Genomic DNA, 17,611 nt, shown 5'->3' with positions numbered 1-17,611 from the left:
TTTGCTATTTGTAACAAACTAATATCAAGGAAAAGACTCTCTGAAGAGCTTAACTTGAGGTCAGGACCAACATGATCCTCATCTGTATATGCAGTGAAATACAGCGGGACCTCAGGAAGTGCTGGGTGGGTATTAGAGACCCACACCCCAGAATGCAGAAAAGGCCTCCTACCTACAGGGAATCCAAGAAGATATCCTTTTGGAAGGTTAACAACACATCCTATCTAGTTTCAAATAAGCATGGGTTCACCAGCAGCACTGATTCAAACTGAGCCTGCTGGAATGGCAAATTAGCCTGGTAGCAATTTTGCCCCCACCAGAGAAAAGTCAGAAACATCTTCCTGAGGTCAATATCTCATGACCAACTGGCAGACCACACACTGGCAAATGGAAGAATGAAAAAAGAGGAAAAGAGACACATTTAAACGCCCCTTTGGACTTAAAGCCAGGGAAACAGTGGTAACGCAAAGTACCTCACTTCATAAAATTCCCAACCACTGAGCTCTCAAACTGAGGTCTGTGGAGTGGGCCCCACCCACGATCTGCTGTTGCTAGTGCACAGGAGATAAATACAGAAACTGAGAAGAAGCACCGAGGAGGAGCAATTTGACAAAGAGTAATTGTTATACCTACTGAATCTAAAAAATTAAAAAAATCGAGCTTGTATTTTGTATATTGCTGTTCTTTTTCATTTCACTTTTCCAGTAATTGATTTTTACTATATTTTACAAGAAGTATTGATCCACAATGAATTGGGAATCTTAGAAAAGAAAGTCTTTTAACATAGAAAGGTTGAGAAGCATCACACAAGAGCAGCCACAATAAAATTCTGTATGAACAATATGCATATTAATGCTTGCAAGGATACCAATTTACCTATGGTCATCTCTTAAATGAGATGAACATTAAGACTTTTCAGAAGCAGGTAATTTTGTCCATGGGTAATATACTAAGCTCTATATACTATTACTTTTTTTGTTGTTGTTGAGACGGACTCTCGTTCTGTTGCCCAGGCTGGAGTGTAACGGTGCGATCTCAGCTCACTGCAACCTCTGTCTCCCGGGTTGGGGTTCAAGTGATTCTCCTGCCTCAGCCTCCTAAGTAGCTGGGATTACACACACTCATCACCGCACCCAGCTGAATTTTTCTATTTTTAGTAGAGAAGGGGTTTCACCATGTTGGCCAGGCTGGTCTCGAACTCCCAACCTCAGGTTATCCACCTGCTTCAGCCTCCCAAAGTGCTGGGATTACAGGCGTGAGCCACCGCCTCCAGCCTCTATATACTATTACTTTCTGATTCACATTGAAATTAATCTAGAGATACTTGAATTGAGGACCAGTGAAATGCTATGTAATCAAAACTGTTTGCTGGAACTCAGATAATAATTAATGTTTCCCTTGAAAAGGGAGAACTGTGTGATCAAATAAGTTTGGGATACATACATCCTATCCCATGGCCCCCTCTGGCAAAGTCAGAATCCTAACATATTAGGATTCTGGGAAGGCCAGTAATAAAGATATGTGTTTAATTACATGAATGTGACCTTCTTCATCTAAACTTGTATGAATGTCTTATTCAGAAAACACAATTTTTGAAATGCTCAAAATAGTCAAAAGACTCTGGATTAGCAATAAAAAATCTGCCCAGCTATTTCTTTTCATTGGCTTACACCACCCACCCTACCATCTTTCCTGAGCTGTAGCATCAAATAAGACAATTATGTAAAATCACTTCACACAAGTTGAGCGTTGTGGCTCACTCCTGTAATCCCAGTGCTTTGAGAGGACAAGGCAGAAGGATCGCTTTAGTCCAGGAGTTCAAGACCAGTCTAGGCAACAAAGCAAGACCCCCATCTCTAAATAACATTTAAAAATTAGCTGTGTGTGGTGGTGCATGCCTGTACTCCCAGCTACCTGGTAAGCTAAAGCAAAAGGATCTCTTGAGCCCAGGAGTACAAGGATACAGTGAGCTATGATCACTCCAGCCTGGGTGACAGAGACAGATGCTGGCTCAACATGTTTGTCAACATGTTTGAAAACAAAAACATGTCTCAAAATCAACCAAACAAAACATCTAGCTGGGCACAGTGGCTCATGCCTATAATCCCAGCACTTTGGGAGGCTGAAGCGGGTGATCACTTGTGGTCAGGAGTTCAAGACCATCCTGGCCAACATGGTGAAACCCCATCTCTACTAAAAATACAGGTATCAGCTGGGTGTGGTGGCATGCCTATAGTCCCAGATACTCAAGAGGCTGTGGCAGGAGAATCACTTGAACCTGGGAGGTGGAGGTTGCAGTGAATCGAGATCATGTCACTGCACTCCAGCCGGGGAGAGAGAGCGAGAGACTCTGTCTCAAAAACAAACAAACAAAAAAAAAACACAGCACTTCGTACAGAAAGTAAGCTCCTTCAAGACAAGGAATTGGCCCCAGTCCTTTGTTCCCACAACTCCCTATAGCCCAGCACACATAAAGTGCCCAGCATAACTCCTAAGCTCTTCTCTATGAAATATTCCAGGTGTCTCCTCATCCTCCACACACCCAGGAAAGCCAATTCCAATAGTCATTTGTTGGGCCACTCCCTTGGAATTCCTAGTCTTTGGGGGCCTCCCTTGCCCTAGCAGGTATGGTGTGGCAGGCACCTTCCTTGGAAATGCACACAGGGCCCAGAGTGGAGCCAGGAAGAAGCCCTGCACTTGGCAAAAGCTCCAGCTCATGATCGGGCTCCCTTGGCCACAACTTCAAAGCAGACATTTCTCGAAGACATGGTGGGCTGTAGGAGTGGGGTCGGTAGGGCCCCAGCAGTGCAGGACTCGGGTGCTCAGGTGCCCATGGTCATGGCCATCTCCCATCCTAAACCATCTGCTACCTTCTCCCACATACCACATGGTACTCAGTAGTGAGCCATGCGCCTGTCAGTATTGCATTTGTCTCAGTGGAAGAACAGTCTAAACACAAATAACATCACAGCCTCAAAAGAGACAGCACTGAACAAAGAAATCACGTCAGGGCTCGGTAGCATCTCTTTCCTACCTAACGCAGTAATTCAGCTCCTATTCAACTGCTAGCCCCCCATTCCAACAATCAATAATAATACACTTTCCCTCAAACAACTGTATGTTCAACTTCTATGGCTCCTCTGTTTACTTCAAAGGCAGCACACAGAGTTTGAGCAACTTCTACAAGGTCATGTGATCAGTGAAATGTAGGACAAGGAACTGGTTTTTTTGACACACTCTAACCACCAAACCACGAAGTCTCTGTGGAGGTCAAGATTATCATGAAACGTTATTTACATAGTACACAAGTTGAGTCCTTGCAGCTGTTACAAACACGAGCCACAACTTTAAAAGAATAAAAAATTAAAAGGGGCCCTTCATGTTACTTACTATTCACATAAACATTAAATGCTATGGAAGCATTGACGTCAGAATTGGACACCAGGAATGTGTAAGTGCCTCCTTCAGTGCCTTTTAATCTGGTTAGATGAAGTTCACTTACGTATCTACAAAGAAAAGACAATTAGTCAATCACCTGTGGATAGCCTGCCTTGGAAGGCATGTCTTTTTCAGTTTCTACCTGGAAATCTATGCCTGTTTGGGGAAAAATATAACTCACTTAATTCAGTAAGTATTAGCAAAATCCACATTAACAAATACACACACAGGCACACACATATTCCATCTGGGACCCACGCCTGTCGTGAGAGAGCACAGAGTGGGGAATGGTGAAGCACAAAGGCAACCTGACAGAGGCTGCGGCCTCTCCACTGGCCCACTGCCTCCCCCTCCCCCCACCACCCTGCGCTGTCCCCACACCACTTCCTCCCCTGCCCATGGCGCTGCAGGAGCCTGCTCTCCGCAGCGTCCTGAACTCGCCTGCCCTGCACGCACGTGCTCATTGCCCTCACACAGACACTCTGGGCCCTCAGCGAGGTCCACGCTGCTCACCTTCCTTCTTGCAACACCCCCATCTCCTGGTTTTCCTCCACCCTGGAGACTTCTCAGTGCTCCTGGCAGTATTTGCCACTCAAGCTTCTGACTTCTTGCAGGACCGCCATATAGGGCTGTGTACAGTGAGCACCCTACAACCCTGTCGGGGTTACTGGCAGGGGCTCCGATGTACATGTGTCACCCTGGGCAGCCCACGACCCACACGATCCACACGGGCCACAACACCAACTTGCCAGAGGCAGTGTTCCGACTGTCACACTATGCAAACTCCCTGGGCAGCCCACTCTCTCACACTGAGCTGCTGGCTGCTGGCTCATAACCTTCACGTCTTTACTTCCAGCGCAGGGTTCTCTGTACCACGTCTCCTCTACAGAGCTACTTTCACGCCCCCAAACACTTGCCGGCAGCCTTCTCCCCAGGATTGCCCTTGCACGATCCTTGGAAGAAGCTGACCGGGCAGCCAGGTCTGCAGCCAGTAAGTGACTGATAGCTGGAGAGGTGCAAAAGCCCCGCTCAGCTCCTGGATAAGACTGAGGCTTGGGGTCATCTGAGCCACATCCTTACTTGCCTCCTTTCCCTGCCATGCCTCTTCCCCTACTCCCTGGTCAGTCTCCCCCTGCATAAGTCACTTGCCTCAGAATCCCTGACTCAGGCTCTGCTTCTAGGGCGTTTGACAAAACATACTTCCTATCTGAACAATCCCACTCAAGACCCCACTATCAATCTCATACCCAACAAACCCCACACCGAAGTCACTGTCTTCCCTCAGAAACTTGCCCCTCCTCCCCCTCCTCCTCCTCTCCCTGGATGGTATAGTCTCCCGCCACCCAACCTAAAGGCATCTTCAACTCCTCCCTGCCTCTCCTGCCCTCTCAATCACCTGGAGACCTCCCACATCTATCCTCTTCCCTCCAACCTTTAGTCCTTGGCCCGGGACGCTATCATCTCTCACCTGTATTTTTCCAAGAGTCAACAGTCCTGACTGGAAAAATAGAGCAAAACCCTGTCCAGGCACTTAGCCCTTATTAGCCATTCGGTCTTGGTCAAATTACTTCACCCCTCTGTACCTCTGTCTCCTCTTCTATAAAAATGGTGGGAAATAAGAATGTCTACTCACAAAGTCTGTGAGGCTTCAGGTCAGTGGGTGAATACAAGTACTTAGAACCATGCTTCAGAAAAAAGCACTTATGTCTTACCTGAAGTATTACTATTGCTACTATTTTTACTATAATGTTTTGAGGATCAAATGAGAGGTCTAGTGTAACAGAACATGGGTTCACTGCCTGAAGCAAAGCTATTTAGCTCTTAGTTTTCTTACAGCTTTAATAAACAATTATAGGTACTGACTTCCCTTTTTCTCTGAAGAAACTTGCTGTATCCTGAGTACATGCCAGTTACTGCTTTGAGCTAAGCTCAGATCTCTAGAGAACTGTCCTCCATTTTACAAGTGAGAAAACTGAGGCACACAGGTGTGTGTGTGTGCACGCGTGTGCAAGAGTGTGCATGCTCTAAACACACAACAAAATGGAATACTAGGATGAGGACACAGGAGGCAGCCCCAGACTTTCTTCTTTACCAGGTATCTTCTCGTGGATTTATGGGTTACAGAAATAAGATCTGATAAGCCCAGTGGAAAAGGGGGTAATGTGTAATCCCCCAGGGCAAGGTCGGTTTCTTACCTGATATTACTTTCATTCTCAGACTTGGGATAATCTTCCCATTTATCAGTGAAGGTTCTGTTCATATAGATCCACTGCTGGTGTTCAGGTTTGGGGAATGCCTCATATTCAACAATCAAATCTACATTTTCTCCATCGTTTACAAATACTGTAGTGTTTATCATGGGGAAGATATTAATGAATCCTTTATCTAATTAGAATGAAATAAGACAGAAAGAAACCATTATCTACAACTACTGGACAAAAACGCAGAACCTCATCTTGGAATTACAAAGATAATTGGTTGATTTCCAGTATTAATTGGCAATAAGAGAATTTTAACTAGCTGTTTTTCATTTTATTTTGCTCTTGTAGAATCACTGTCACAAGTGAGAAAGGATACACATTTGAAATACTGATTCTCCCATCGCTGTCTCTTAAGCAATTCTCTTAAAGATCTATCACCATCTTAAAAGTCTTCTAAATCTACTAGTCTTGATGTTTATTAGGTTAAAAGTATTTGGAATAAATAGTGAGTTCATACACAGACCCAATATTATTATATATGTGATAAGGTGTCATAAATTAAGGGAAAAAAAAGAGAGCCCTAATGTTTAATAAAAATGTTCAAAGAATGTTCTTTAGTATTTGAAGAAAAATAACCTTAGGTCTTCTTATATATCCCAGATAAATCAAAGACCATTTTAACAATAAAATGTTATTTTTAACTAAATAACAATTGACTCCTATGAAACTTCTACAGAGGGGAAGTTTCTAGGCTTTTTAGAAGCAACAGAAGAAAAACATCATAGAAGACAAATTTAAATCCATAAATATTTTTAAATGTCTATATAGTAAAATAACAAGAAAAAGAGGAGAATAAAATGTAGAAAAAATGTTTAGCTAAACTAGTAATTAAAATAAGACATCACTTTTCACTTATTAAAAATAGCAAAACTAATTTTAACTAAACTCAATAATTTTGCAAGTGTGGTAAAAGTAGCATGCTGAATTACACACTGTAAATTGGCACAATTCTTTTAGGAAGCATTTAGCAATATAGATTTTTTTTTAAATTATCTATTCCTTGATTAAATCTTGTAATTTCCATTTGAGAACTCTTCTTAAAATGAGATAGATAGCTACAGGCCAAAAAAAAAAAAAAGTGCTATTTACACTATTATACGCTATTATAATAATTTTTAAAATGGCAAAATAGAGAACTGGTTAAATAAATAATGGAGTCCTTAGAAAAGGTTATATAATAATATAAAAAATATCTTGAAAAAGAGAGCAACAAAGTAATTGCTAATATTATTTTTATGGCCACCATTTATGTGCTTACTATGTGCTAAGAACTGCTTTAAGTACTTTAGCATACCTTTTACTTAATACTTTACATTTACTCTTTTGTTTTGTTTTGTTTGAAACAGGGTATCCCTCTGTTGCCCAGGCTGGAGCACAGTGGCACAATCACAGCTCACTAAAGCCTCACCTCCTGGGCTCAAGCAATCCTCCTGCCTCAGCCTCCCAAGTAGCTGCAACTCAGGCATGTGGCACCACGCCTGGCTAATTTTTGTATTTTTTGTAGAAATGGGGTTTCGCCATGTTGCTCAGGCTGGTTTCAAACTCCTGGGGCTTAAGAGATCTGCCCGCCTCAGCCTCCCAAAGTGCTGGGATTACAGGCAGAGCTTCCAATTCAAAACCAGGTAAAATGTTAACAGCTCTTATCACAAAACCAAAAATAAAGAAAGGGTAACTTTATGAGATGATGAATACATTGATTTGCTTCACTATAGTAATCTTTTTACTGTATGTACCCCATAACATCATGTTGTGTATCTTAAAAATACACAGTAAAAAAATTATTTCTTAAAAAAAGAGTGATCTCAAAGCCTTGTTCTCTTCATCACTCCATGATGGATCCAAATCCTTCTCCCAGCCACTAAAAAATTACTTTTCTGTTTGTCTCCTCCTGTTCCTGCTCCACCTCAACCCATTCTCAAAACAATACAAAACCAGATTCAGGTTTCACAGCCACAAGTCCTTCCAGTCATACAGTGATAATTCTTGGAAATTGATGAATGGATTTTAAAAATCCGATTACATACAACAATGTTCTCAAAACATCCTTACTAATTGCTTTCTGGAGCTGAAGCTGATATATCAACATGCTCCCTAATCAACTTAGCAAATTAGTGCTTATGGAGTTTAATATTTTAAAAGCATAGCCTTCTATTCAAATTAATAAATGGTTCACAATCATGTTTAGGAACAAAGTAGTACACTTTCTGTGTGCTGACTATAATTGCAAGTAAAGTATCTTTTCCATGTTCAGTCTGGGGAGAAACTTTCCATTATAACATGGGCAGAAACGCCAAAATTTTACGAGATTATTGTGGGATAATCACAAAGCTTTAATACTGCTACATAAATTATTGAAGAAATTTGGTGAGGCGGGGAAAGAGACGAAAACAAATACCGCATCACTTTATTATTGTTCTTGATAAAGAATTTTGCCACCCTAGAAGTATTTAATGAAAGTCAAGCACTAGGAATATGGTTGTACTAAAAAGACAGAAAAATGGATTAAATTCAAACAATACTCAAAAGACAAAAAAAAATTGTAAACGAAGTAATTTTAAAATAATTATTATTCTCAGTAAATCAAAAGCATGAAGAAACTCACTATGCTCTGCTCTCTTTAAATAAAGATGATTGGAAAATAAATATTTAGTGAAATTTCTAGAGTAGAGACAATAAGGCTAAACCAACTGTGCATACCAGATATGATGGGGTCCAGGGACAGACTACCATGTTGTACTTTATGCTCTGTAGAACCAATGACCTGTGTCCCAATGGCACTCCTTCCTGAAGGTTTATGCTATAATCTTTATGCTTAGAGAACAGGTGAGATAAGGAGGTAGGGCATACTAGGGAGGAAAAGTCCAATTCAGTCCTTACTAGAAGGAACTAGATCTGATGAGTGGCAAAACAATAAACCAAGGGGCAGAGCCCCTACCAAATGTTTCAGAGAAGTACTTCAGGCTCTAAGCATTTGTGCTCCTTGATAAATTCTACATCCATTTCCAAACTCAAGTCATTCAGCAAGCACTAGCATTTTTGAAAAATCTCAACTTATGTTTTGTTTGGTGGCGAAAGGAGGGTGGGGTGCACAAATAATAGGTTTGAACAATTTTAGTAACAGCTTTGCACTTTCCTCCACTAAACTGGTAGATTTTGGTTTTGTGCTTTCATTGCAAGAGGCTACAATGATAATTTTCATTCATTCATTCAGTGATAACAAAATTCTAAGAATCTGTTCAACATTCCATTTACATAAAAAGGAAACTATCTAATAATTTCTTCTTTCACTACTGCCAGTAATTTAAACATTCCCATAGAGGTATTTACCTACTACTTCCAAGGCTGTTGTGACATTTGCTGATCCAAAAGTATTATTGGCATAACACATGAACACTCCAGAATCATTAACTCTCGCTGAACTGATAGTCAATGTTGCCTGACGTTCATAATTGAAGTCACCGTGATGCCAGCTATTGTATTTCTCCTGTAGTTTAGTTTGCTGGTTTCAGAAAAGGAGAAAAAAAATGAAGATTACCATATAATTTATATTCAGAATCTTTCCTAGATAAATTAAAAATAGCAGCAATTAACTTCTCCATATTAGCTTTCATTATACACTACTTAAGTAAGTAAGAATAATAAAGCATCATGACAAGTCTGTCATTGGAACACTTCATATTACAGGATTATGTTGAAAGACAGTCATTATTAACGATTGGGAAAAAAATGAAAATTCATTTCTTAACCCTAGTATATATAATTCCAAATTCTATGCAACGCTAAATTTTAAAAGTTGCTATATATGAAATATTATGGGATACTGATATTTTGTAATATGAGTCAGCATATTTTTGTCATGTCCTGTTATATCTTTTTCTATTCTATGTCCCAACGACTGAGAGCGAACACATTGCTAATAACAATAATGTTCTATTTTATTAAAAGTTATTATTTGCAAGAATGAAAACAGAATCACAATGTCAACACCTAGCTTGGAAACTCATCCTGCAGTTCTCACCCAGCAGAATCTTGTGAACTACTGAAGGGAGTTCCAAGGTATAAGAGACATCTAAGAACAAGGCCCAAATTATTTAAGCATGAGCTGAAAAGAAAAGGTTGTGAATTTACCCTTGTGATATCACCATCTCACTCATTTTTTGTCTGCAGACAAGACATGGAGAGATTTCTTGTATTTAAAAAGTCATGGGGAAACCGTAACATAAGCTACAGCAGCTTTCTGAAAAGATTAAAGTCGAATATAGCTTTCTGCATCTTCCAAATCTTCTGTAATGTACACAAACTCATATTACAATGGGGAAAAAAAAAACAACCAATTAAAGTAAAAGGAGCTAATACTGACATGGAATGAGATCAAGGGTGATTCCTTGGCAAGGCTTTGGTAAACCTAATAGAGTTAAAGCATCTGACAGTATTATAAATCAGAAAAATCCTTCTGGAAAGGAGCTTACCAGGATGTTCATACACTCTGATCAACTGCAGCAAATTTAACTCAAGGAAATTGCTCAACAGAAAATAAAAGCTCCAACATGTTGGTTGTGGTAAAAACTCAGAAACGACCTAAATGTGTATCAAGTACAGCATTATGACTATAAGAGAGGTGTTTACCTACTTAAAAAGCACAAATTGAATGTACCTTAAAATTGCAATCATGTGATAATACATATGCATAGGGGAAAAGAGAAAAAAATATGAAAAAATGCAGACTATATAGCATTTATAAGGACTAGACACTTGGGACTACGAAGCATTTGAAATCTGGTAGTCCAAAGTAAGTTGTGTTGTAAATATAAAATATGTCCTGGCTTTTGAAGACTTAGTATTTAAAAAAATGTAAAACACCTAATTAGTAATTTTTATGTTCATTACATCATGAAATAAATTATTAAAATCAGTTTTACGTAATGTACCTACTAGAAAATTTAAAATTACATATAAGGTTCATGTATTTCTATTACACAGCATTGCTATCTATGATGGTGGGATTATACCCATTTTTTAATGTTATTATGGTTTTACAAATATTTTTACATTAAAGTAACCACACGTAAAAGTTGACTACTGAAGCTGAATGTTTCAAACTAAAAAGAACAGAAACCTGCTTTGCTGTTAACTAATTGTGAGATCTTAGGTAAGTCAAGAGCATCACTAGTCTTAACTTTTGTTTCTAAAAGGGTATGTGGGAACAAAACTATATTTAAAGGCTTTTCTAGTTTGTAACACTATGTAGATTTCCTACTACCCCCTCCTAAGAGAGTCTTCTAATAATTGGCAGAAATCTACCATTTCACAGCATAAGATCAATTGTCAAGAAGATGTAAGAGCAAGGTGAAGGGACATTTTCAAACTGGCTTTTCCCAGTTCATAGTTTCACAGACTTCTCCACAAAGGCAGAGTGACAATGGACAGATAACATATCAAAGTCTCAATTTAAGGTATCTTCCTTCTAGTTCTTTCAAGAGCCCAAGAGTCCACAACAGAACTCAAACAGGACCTCTGAACTTGTCACCGCCGAAAGGAATAGTGCAGTCATAAGAGATGCAGCATGAACATCCAAACCCAAAGCCCATAATTTAGGATACTGTCAAAAATTCTGATTACAAGCAAGTAAAAATGCGAGGGTTTAGAGGCATTAAGAAAGCTAACCAACCAAGATTAACAGTATTGAACAAACTCCAAGACTCCCTTGCGCTTAAACAATGGCAACAATGCTAAAAAGTCACTTTACCCTAAATTACATTGTGAATTAAACTTATTCCAAAGCGTCAGAATAAAATATTATGGATTTTTTAATAATTTGATAGTGCTAATAGTATTCCAAATTAAGCCAAAAGATATCAATAAAAGATTCATGGATGAACCTTGGCAGACAGCCATGAGCCCCATCTGCAAGTCACACATTACATATTGTTTGCACGTGATTTGGTTTTCCTTAACCCTTGGAGGTGCACACTGGGATTTCCCCAAAGAGCTCCTAACAGTGAAGGCTTATCTACCAGCACCAGTGGATTAATTGGGAATGGCATGCAAGGCTCCTGGGAAAAATGGTTCAGAACAAAACTGCCTGGGGCAATTTAATTTCTCATCTCAAAAAAGGGTAATGTTCAAGTTATACAGAGGCTCAAATGCACACCCAGTCTAAATTGTTCTCTCATCTGAAATCAAGGATTATAGAAAGCCAATTAATATGAGATTGTATTCTGTAAGGTTAGCCAAAAATCCATACATAAGCTATTGTTTTTATTACATTATATGATACAAAAACTAAAATGTTTCTCTGAGTCATTTGTTTGAAAGAGTAAGTCTATGGTACAATCCATTCTACCAGTCAAGGGCAGGCTTCATTTAGCAAGATATCATCCATCACAGGTCTAAATGAATACCATCACGATGTCTTTGCATTATGGTAATCACCATGGTTATTTGTTTAGCAAAGAGTTTTTTAAACAGGCAAAAAATTGCCAATGTTGAACACAGGGCAGGAGGAGGAAGAGGAGGAGAAAGAAAATATAGTATTTCTTTTTTCCAATGTAATGCATGCATGTGTAATGAATAAAAACCACTGTGGTAGCTAATTAACTGGATGGCCAAGATTACTCAAACAAAAATTACTGAAAACTTGGTCAATGGGAAGTTTAAAGCAAAGTATTTGGAAATTAAGACAGTGTAAAAACTCTGCTCTTTGAGTAGGGAGAAAATTTCAATAACTAGCTAAAATTTATTTAAGATATGCCTAACCCAGTATCTGAGGTATAATGGCATTGAATATGCATTTGTTAAATGAATGGAAATGTAAACATGCCCAGATGTTTCAGATTAAGGATAACAATTTTATTAATAGTGACTAAAACAAATAGAAAACCATTAGCAACTTAATCTCAGGTAACCAGCCTCAAAGGAGGAAATCAGATCCTTACAAAAAGAAACCCATCTTCAAATGGATAGGCCAATTTGTGGGAGAGGGAAGGGTTTTCTGGTGAATATCTGAGACTGCCTATTCTTTTTAAGTATGGAAGTGGCAACTCTTTTCAATATTTTAAATAGTCTGGCCTAAACAGTATCAATAATAGCTTTAAATCAAAGTATTCATGCAGTTAACCATGTTTTTTAAGTCCCTAACAGAGTTTTTCAAAGAAACAGCATGAAGTAATAACATGAATCTGAAGTTCTCTCAAGTTTCTCAAAATAAATGTATAAAATGAAATTTATTTGTTACTAATAATAAATGTATATATCTCCATGTGGAGGTATGAAAGGGGGAAATATGCAATCCCAACACTCTCCCAGACAATCCACCTCTGACAGACACACTAGCCGAGGCAGTTTCAGGACAGACTCTTCTGAAAGAGAAAACTTATCATCTCCCACAGAGACAGAACAATATGTTGAGAAGAATGAAGCGATTCACTCACCTGACTGTTTTCTCTTTTCCACGTTGAGTACACAGAACTAGACACATCTTTTATTGTGCACGTCACTGTGAATTCTTCCCCTTCCCTAAGAAGATAGCTTGCTTTGGACACAGACACAACAGGCACAGCTTTGAAGGCTAGAATGAAAAGAAATGTGGCCTCTCAAATAATTTGTATTATAGCATGAAATTTTGATTTACCATTTCTCCTCAAATGTGTACAGCTTACTTTGTCATCTTTTAAATAAAATACAAAGCATGGTGCTAACCTATCTGTACTACTTGCATATCTGAAGGTATCAGCAATTAAATCATGCATCCTTCAAGTAAATTGAGTAAAAAAGACAGAAATGCCCACTGTCAGATTATAATGCTTCTGGAAAATGATTTTTCCAAACCAAGTAGAAGCCCTAGCATAGGGAAGCTGCTTTAATCTTTACTTCAGACAACCTTGATGGTGTCATGAGGATGTGACCAACAACTACTTATATTCTTTTAAACAAACAGGCATCTTTCTCATGCAAATCCTACCCTGCTCACCTCTGGAAATCCCAGGTTTTAAATAATCAAATTTTCCCTAATTTCAATAAGTATACTTTTTCAAAAGCCTTAATAAAAACTGTACTCAATAGCTGAATGCCAACTGGTGTTGAATTAGATGATCTCTGAGATTTAAAACCTAGATTATCTTCCAGCTAACGAAATATTCTACTTAATGGCACAACCATAACAAGTTCCACAGTCAACTGGAATTTTCCTTCTCAGATCTCAAACAGTTTGAGGATGCATTGCAATTGATCAGCTGAAGGGAAAGCCAATTCATATGTCAATAGTAAATCAAAGAATGAATCATCTGCATGCTAATCTTTTCAATCAACATAATTCAAACTGCCCAGTGGACTTCCCTTGGAAGGAATACTTGATGCAATTATGAAACTTTGGGCTGACTTAGGTCAGTCCAGTCTAAATGCCAATCTATGGCAGATACATTCACCTCTATGAGAGGCAGTCATGAACTGCCGCACGGGATCAGGACCATGAAATAAACAAACTCAAAAGCAGATGACATTTTTTTGAAGCTGGGGGAACTATGAAGAGCCAGCTCCCTGATTGACTACACTAAGATGGACCAACGAGAAGAGAAGTCTTCTTCAGATAAGTGAGTTCTCAACTCCCAGAGGCAGATAAGAAAGAGCCAGTACCTGGCCTCACTTTCAGGATGAATTTTTCCGACAGCACTGACTTGCCCTCCTGGTCCACGGAGCAATGCAAACAGAGCCGATGGTAGGTGCGTTTCACACTTTTGATCATGATGCCCGCCTTGGGGTCAGGAACAAACCTCAAGTCCTTGGGAAGAGGCTTCCCCTGGCACCCCTTGAGGGAATAATTTGTCACTTCTGGGTCTGTGAGAGGACAGCGGACCAGCGTGTCGTTGTCTTCTTTCCCATACAAGGAGCGGTCAACAAGGAAAAGCTTGGCGGGATCTATAGAAGCATATCTAAAATTAGTAGTTGGAATGGCTGGTCACAGACACTGAAAACAATTTTTAAAAGATCTAATATGTTGCCTTCCATGACTAGCGGCCCAAATGGCTGCTTTTTTCTGTGTAAACAAAAGCAAAATTTATCCATCTAGTACTATTGAGAATTAACATTTATTAAACACTTTCCATGTATCACGCACTAAGCTTGGACCATTACACTTAATCTCATTTAATCTTCAAATTGCCCCTCCCATGATCAGTACTATCATTACTGCCATTTCATAGATGAAACTGCGGTGTCATAAAAGCAATCCTCCTAAAGTGACATGACCTGGAAATGGCTGATTGGAACTCAAACCCAGGTCCAACAGAGAGCAACATTTGAGCTCTTAAAACTTTGGGAAAACTTTATTACAACTCCAGGGATCATCTGCCAATAAGCCAGTGTGATGATTCCTAGTGAGGGCAGGAAAGGCTTCCTCCTTCTAACCACTCGGTGCAGGACTCTTTCCAGGGTCCAGAGTCTTTCAGCTTCTAAAGAGAATCCAGAAAACTCTCACCAGGCCACCCAGTACCCACGATAGGTGAGTCTCACTTGATTCATATTCCTCTGAAGAAACATGTAAATGTAACTTCTGGAAATCAAATAATTTCAAATGCACAAGGGGAGCTTGTGAGTTTCAGGAATGCTGTGGCAAATACCGTAGCCCACCAGGACACTTGTGAGTGAAAGTGAACACTATTAGTGTTTATGACAGGACACTAGGCACAGACTCGGAGTGGCTCAGGCTGACTGGGGCCTCATAGAAGCCAGACAAACCTAATTCCATATACACAATATGCTGCCACCCTCTACAGTGTAATAATACAGATACATGTTTAGGTCCACAGATTTCATTAAAAATCTGTTTTTAAACTATCCTTTCCATCTGAAACTCAGGTGTTTCACAAACATGAACTTGACATCATTGAAATAGGTTTGTGTTTTATCCTTAACCTTGACCAATTTTGAAAAGAAGTTTTCCAAGATAAATTATGCATCTCCCAGCCTTACTAATTTATTTTGCAAATAAATGACCTCATGATGGTTGAACTATGGATGGTCCCAGGCCATAGCCAGTTACTGTTCTATCTACTCTTTGTAGGTCACTTGAGTCTAGCTCCTACAACGATGCCCCACCTTCCTTCATTGCTGTAACAGAGATTACTTAAATATTCAAACATCTTACATTTGTTATAATTAAGGATAGTTCCAAGATACAGAAGATGACTTTCCCTATAAAGAATGTTTGTGAGCCCCGTTAGAGTTATTTAACCAATTCAACAGTTTTCCTCATTTATTCAATTGTCATGATACTTCATTGCCACCTGGAAATTGCAGAATACCTTCCTGAATGTAAAGAACAGCACGTGGATTAGCTCAGCAATTACAGAAGCATGCCCTGAGGCGAAGTGGTGACTTACCAGGGTATATCTCTTCGCAGCTACCTACTTCAGAAAGGACAACTGATAAAGCGGAGAGGCACAGTCAAGCTTTAGAGTCAGCTTTATTACCTCCTGATGGAGCATGTTAGAATTTGTACCATCCTGGCTCCCTAACAATTACATAAGGAAGACAGAACAGATCATCTTATCCAAATACTGTAGTGAGGAACTGAACTTAGGAGGTACCTAAGATCTCCAATCTAGAATAAAAGTATCCATTATTCATTCACAATACCATGGATAAGGCCTCTCACTCAGGCCTGTTTCAAAGACAGCCCCCGTCCAGGGACACCCAGAACTAGAAAATAGGACTCTATTTCTCCTCCCGTCACTTGGATATGTCCCTTAAGCTGTCAGTGGAACAGTTTTTACATCAACTACAAGATACACCCCTGCCCAACATGCTTACTCTGACTATTAAAATCACAGACAAATCACTGAACTTGTCATAGGAAATAAAGCACAGAACTCCAACTACCGTATTTATTTTTCTTTTGTTTATACGAGGTCACTTTTTTTCTATGACAACTCTACAAAGAACCCATGACAGACATGGGATGTTTAGCTGACCAAATTATTTTTCTGAAATTTACTCCTTAAGAGTGGGCCACATCTTTTGCAGTGTCAGTCTGGTTAGGCCTTGAGAGGCCTTCGGTTCCCTGAAGTGTTTTTACTAAGTGGGAGTATCTAGTATCTCAAGGCATTAAAATGCAGCTTTCCCAAAGGGCCTAATTGATTCTCAGGGTTTACTCAAAGCACCAGCACAAATGGGCTAAACCTACTGTAATCTCATTAGGAAAAGTATCACAGTCCTGCAGTCCTCCAGCTGGGGCCATCCCCAAAGCCACTATGCATCATATCAAAAGATGGGAGAGAACAGTAAAGAAACATGTGTTTTAGGCCTTCTAGACCCAGCCAGAGATATTTTATCTATGGCTCAGTCATCCAGACGTCATCCAAAATTAAGAGCAGGATATTAAATTCTCGAAAGCACAGCACTGCAGAAAGCCAGGCATTTACCTCTAACAAACACATAAATGGAACTGCTTAAGCCGTGTTTGTTGATGCATGTGTATTTGCCGGTGTTGGTGGCTTCTGCCTTTTCCCTGATCCATTCATTCTGCTTATTCTCATTCGTTTCATCCAGGATCTCAAAAGTCCATTTGACAAAGCCTGGATCAGTGCATAACAGCCTAATCTCGTCGCCCACGCGGACTATTAACTCTGATTTTGCTGGATGGATGGATGGTGGAGACGGTTCCCCTGGACTCACAGATGGTTGAGAAGAGCCTGCCAAGAAAAACAGAATCGTGTTGAGTATGATCTTCTTCCTTGGCGAAATAAAGCACTTCTTCCAATACTGAGTTCCATCTTCTGTGTACTCTACAATAAAAATAGGACAAAGCTGCCCTGCTATTTATGGCTGAAAAGAGAGTTCTGTCTAAAATTTCTTAAGTTCATCTAGAAAATTATTTTCTCCAACCCTCAATATTAATCCTGAGGGTCACATTTGGT

General features: G+C 39.5%; 1 protein-coding gene across 4 annotated transcripts in view; it reads right to left on the bottom strand.

The window, feature by feature from the left end:
* Nucleotides 1–17,611, bottom strand: part of KIT (KIT proto-oncogene, receptor tyrosine kinase) — an 82,574-nt gene that overhangs the window by 27,702 nt on the left and 37,261 nt on the right. For all 4 annotated transcript variants that reach the window (XM_032151289.2, XM_032151304.2, XM_032151280.2 and 1 more), the window contains exons 2-7: nt 17,117–17,386; nt 14,331–14,612; nt 13,130–13,266; nt 9,027–9,198; nt 5,634–5,823; nt 3,391–3,506 (exon numbers count right to left, since the gene is read on the bottom strand). In XM_032151289.2, coding sequence (XP_032007180.1) covers nt 3,391–3,506; nt 5,634–5,823; nt 9,027–9,198; nt 13,130–13,266; nt 14,331–14,612; nt 17,117–17,386 — 1,167 coding nt within the window. The remainder of the gene's footprint in view (nt 1–3,390; nt 3,507–5,633; nt 5,824–9,026; nt 9,199–13,129; nt 13,267–14,330; nt 14,613–17,116; nt 17,387–17,611) is intronic.

Source organism: Hylobates moloch, unplaced genomic scaffold (genome assembly GCF_009828535.3).
Source record: "Hylobates moloch isolate HMO894 unplaced genomic scaffold, HMol_V3 SCAFFOLD_2, whole genome shotgun sequence".
NCBI classification, from domain to species: Eukaryota; Metazoa; Chordata; class Mammalia; order Primates; family Hylobatidae; genus Hylobates; species Hylobates moloch.
Note: the sequence above shows the minus strand (reverse complement) of the source record. Positions and strands in the feature narration are given on the sequence as shown.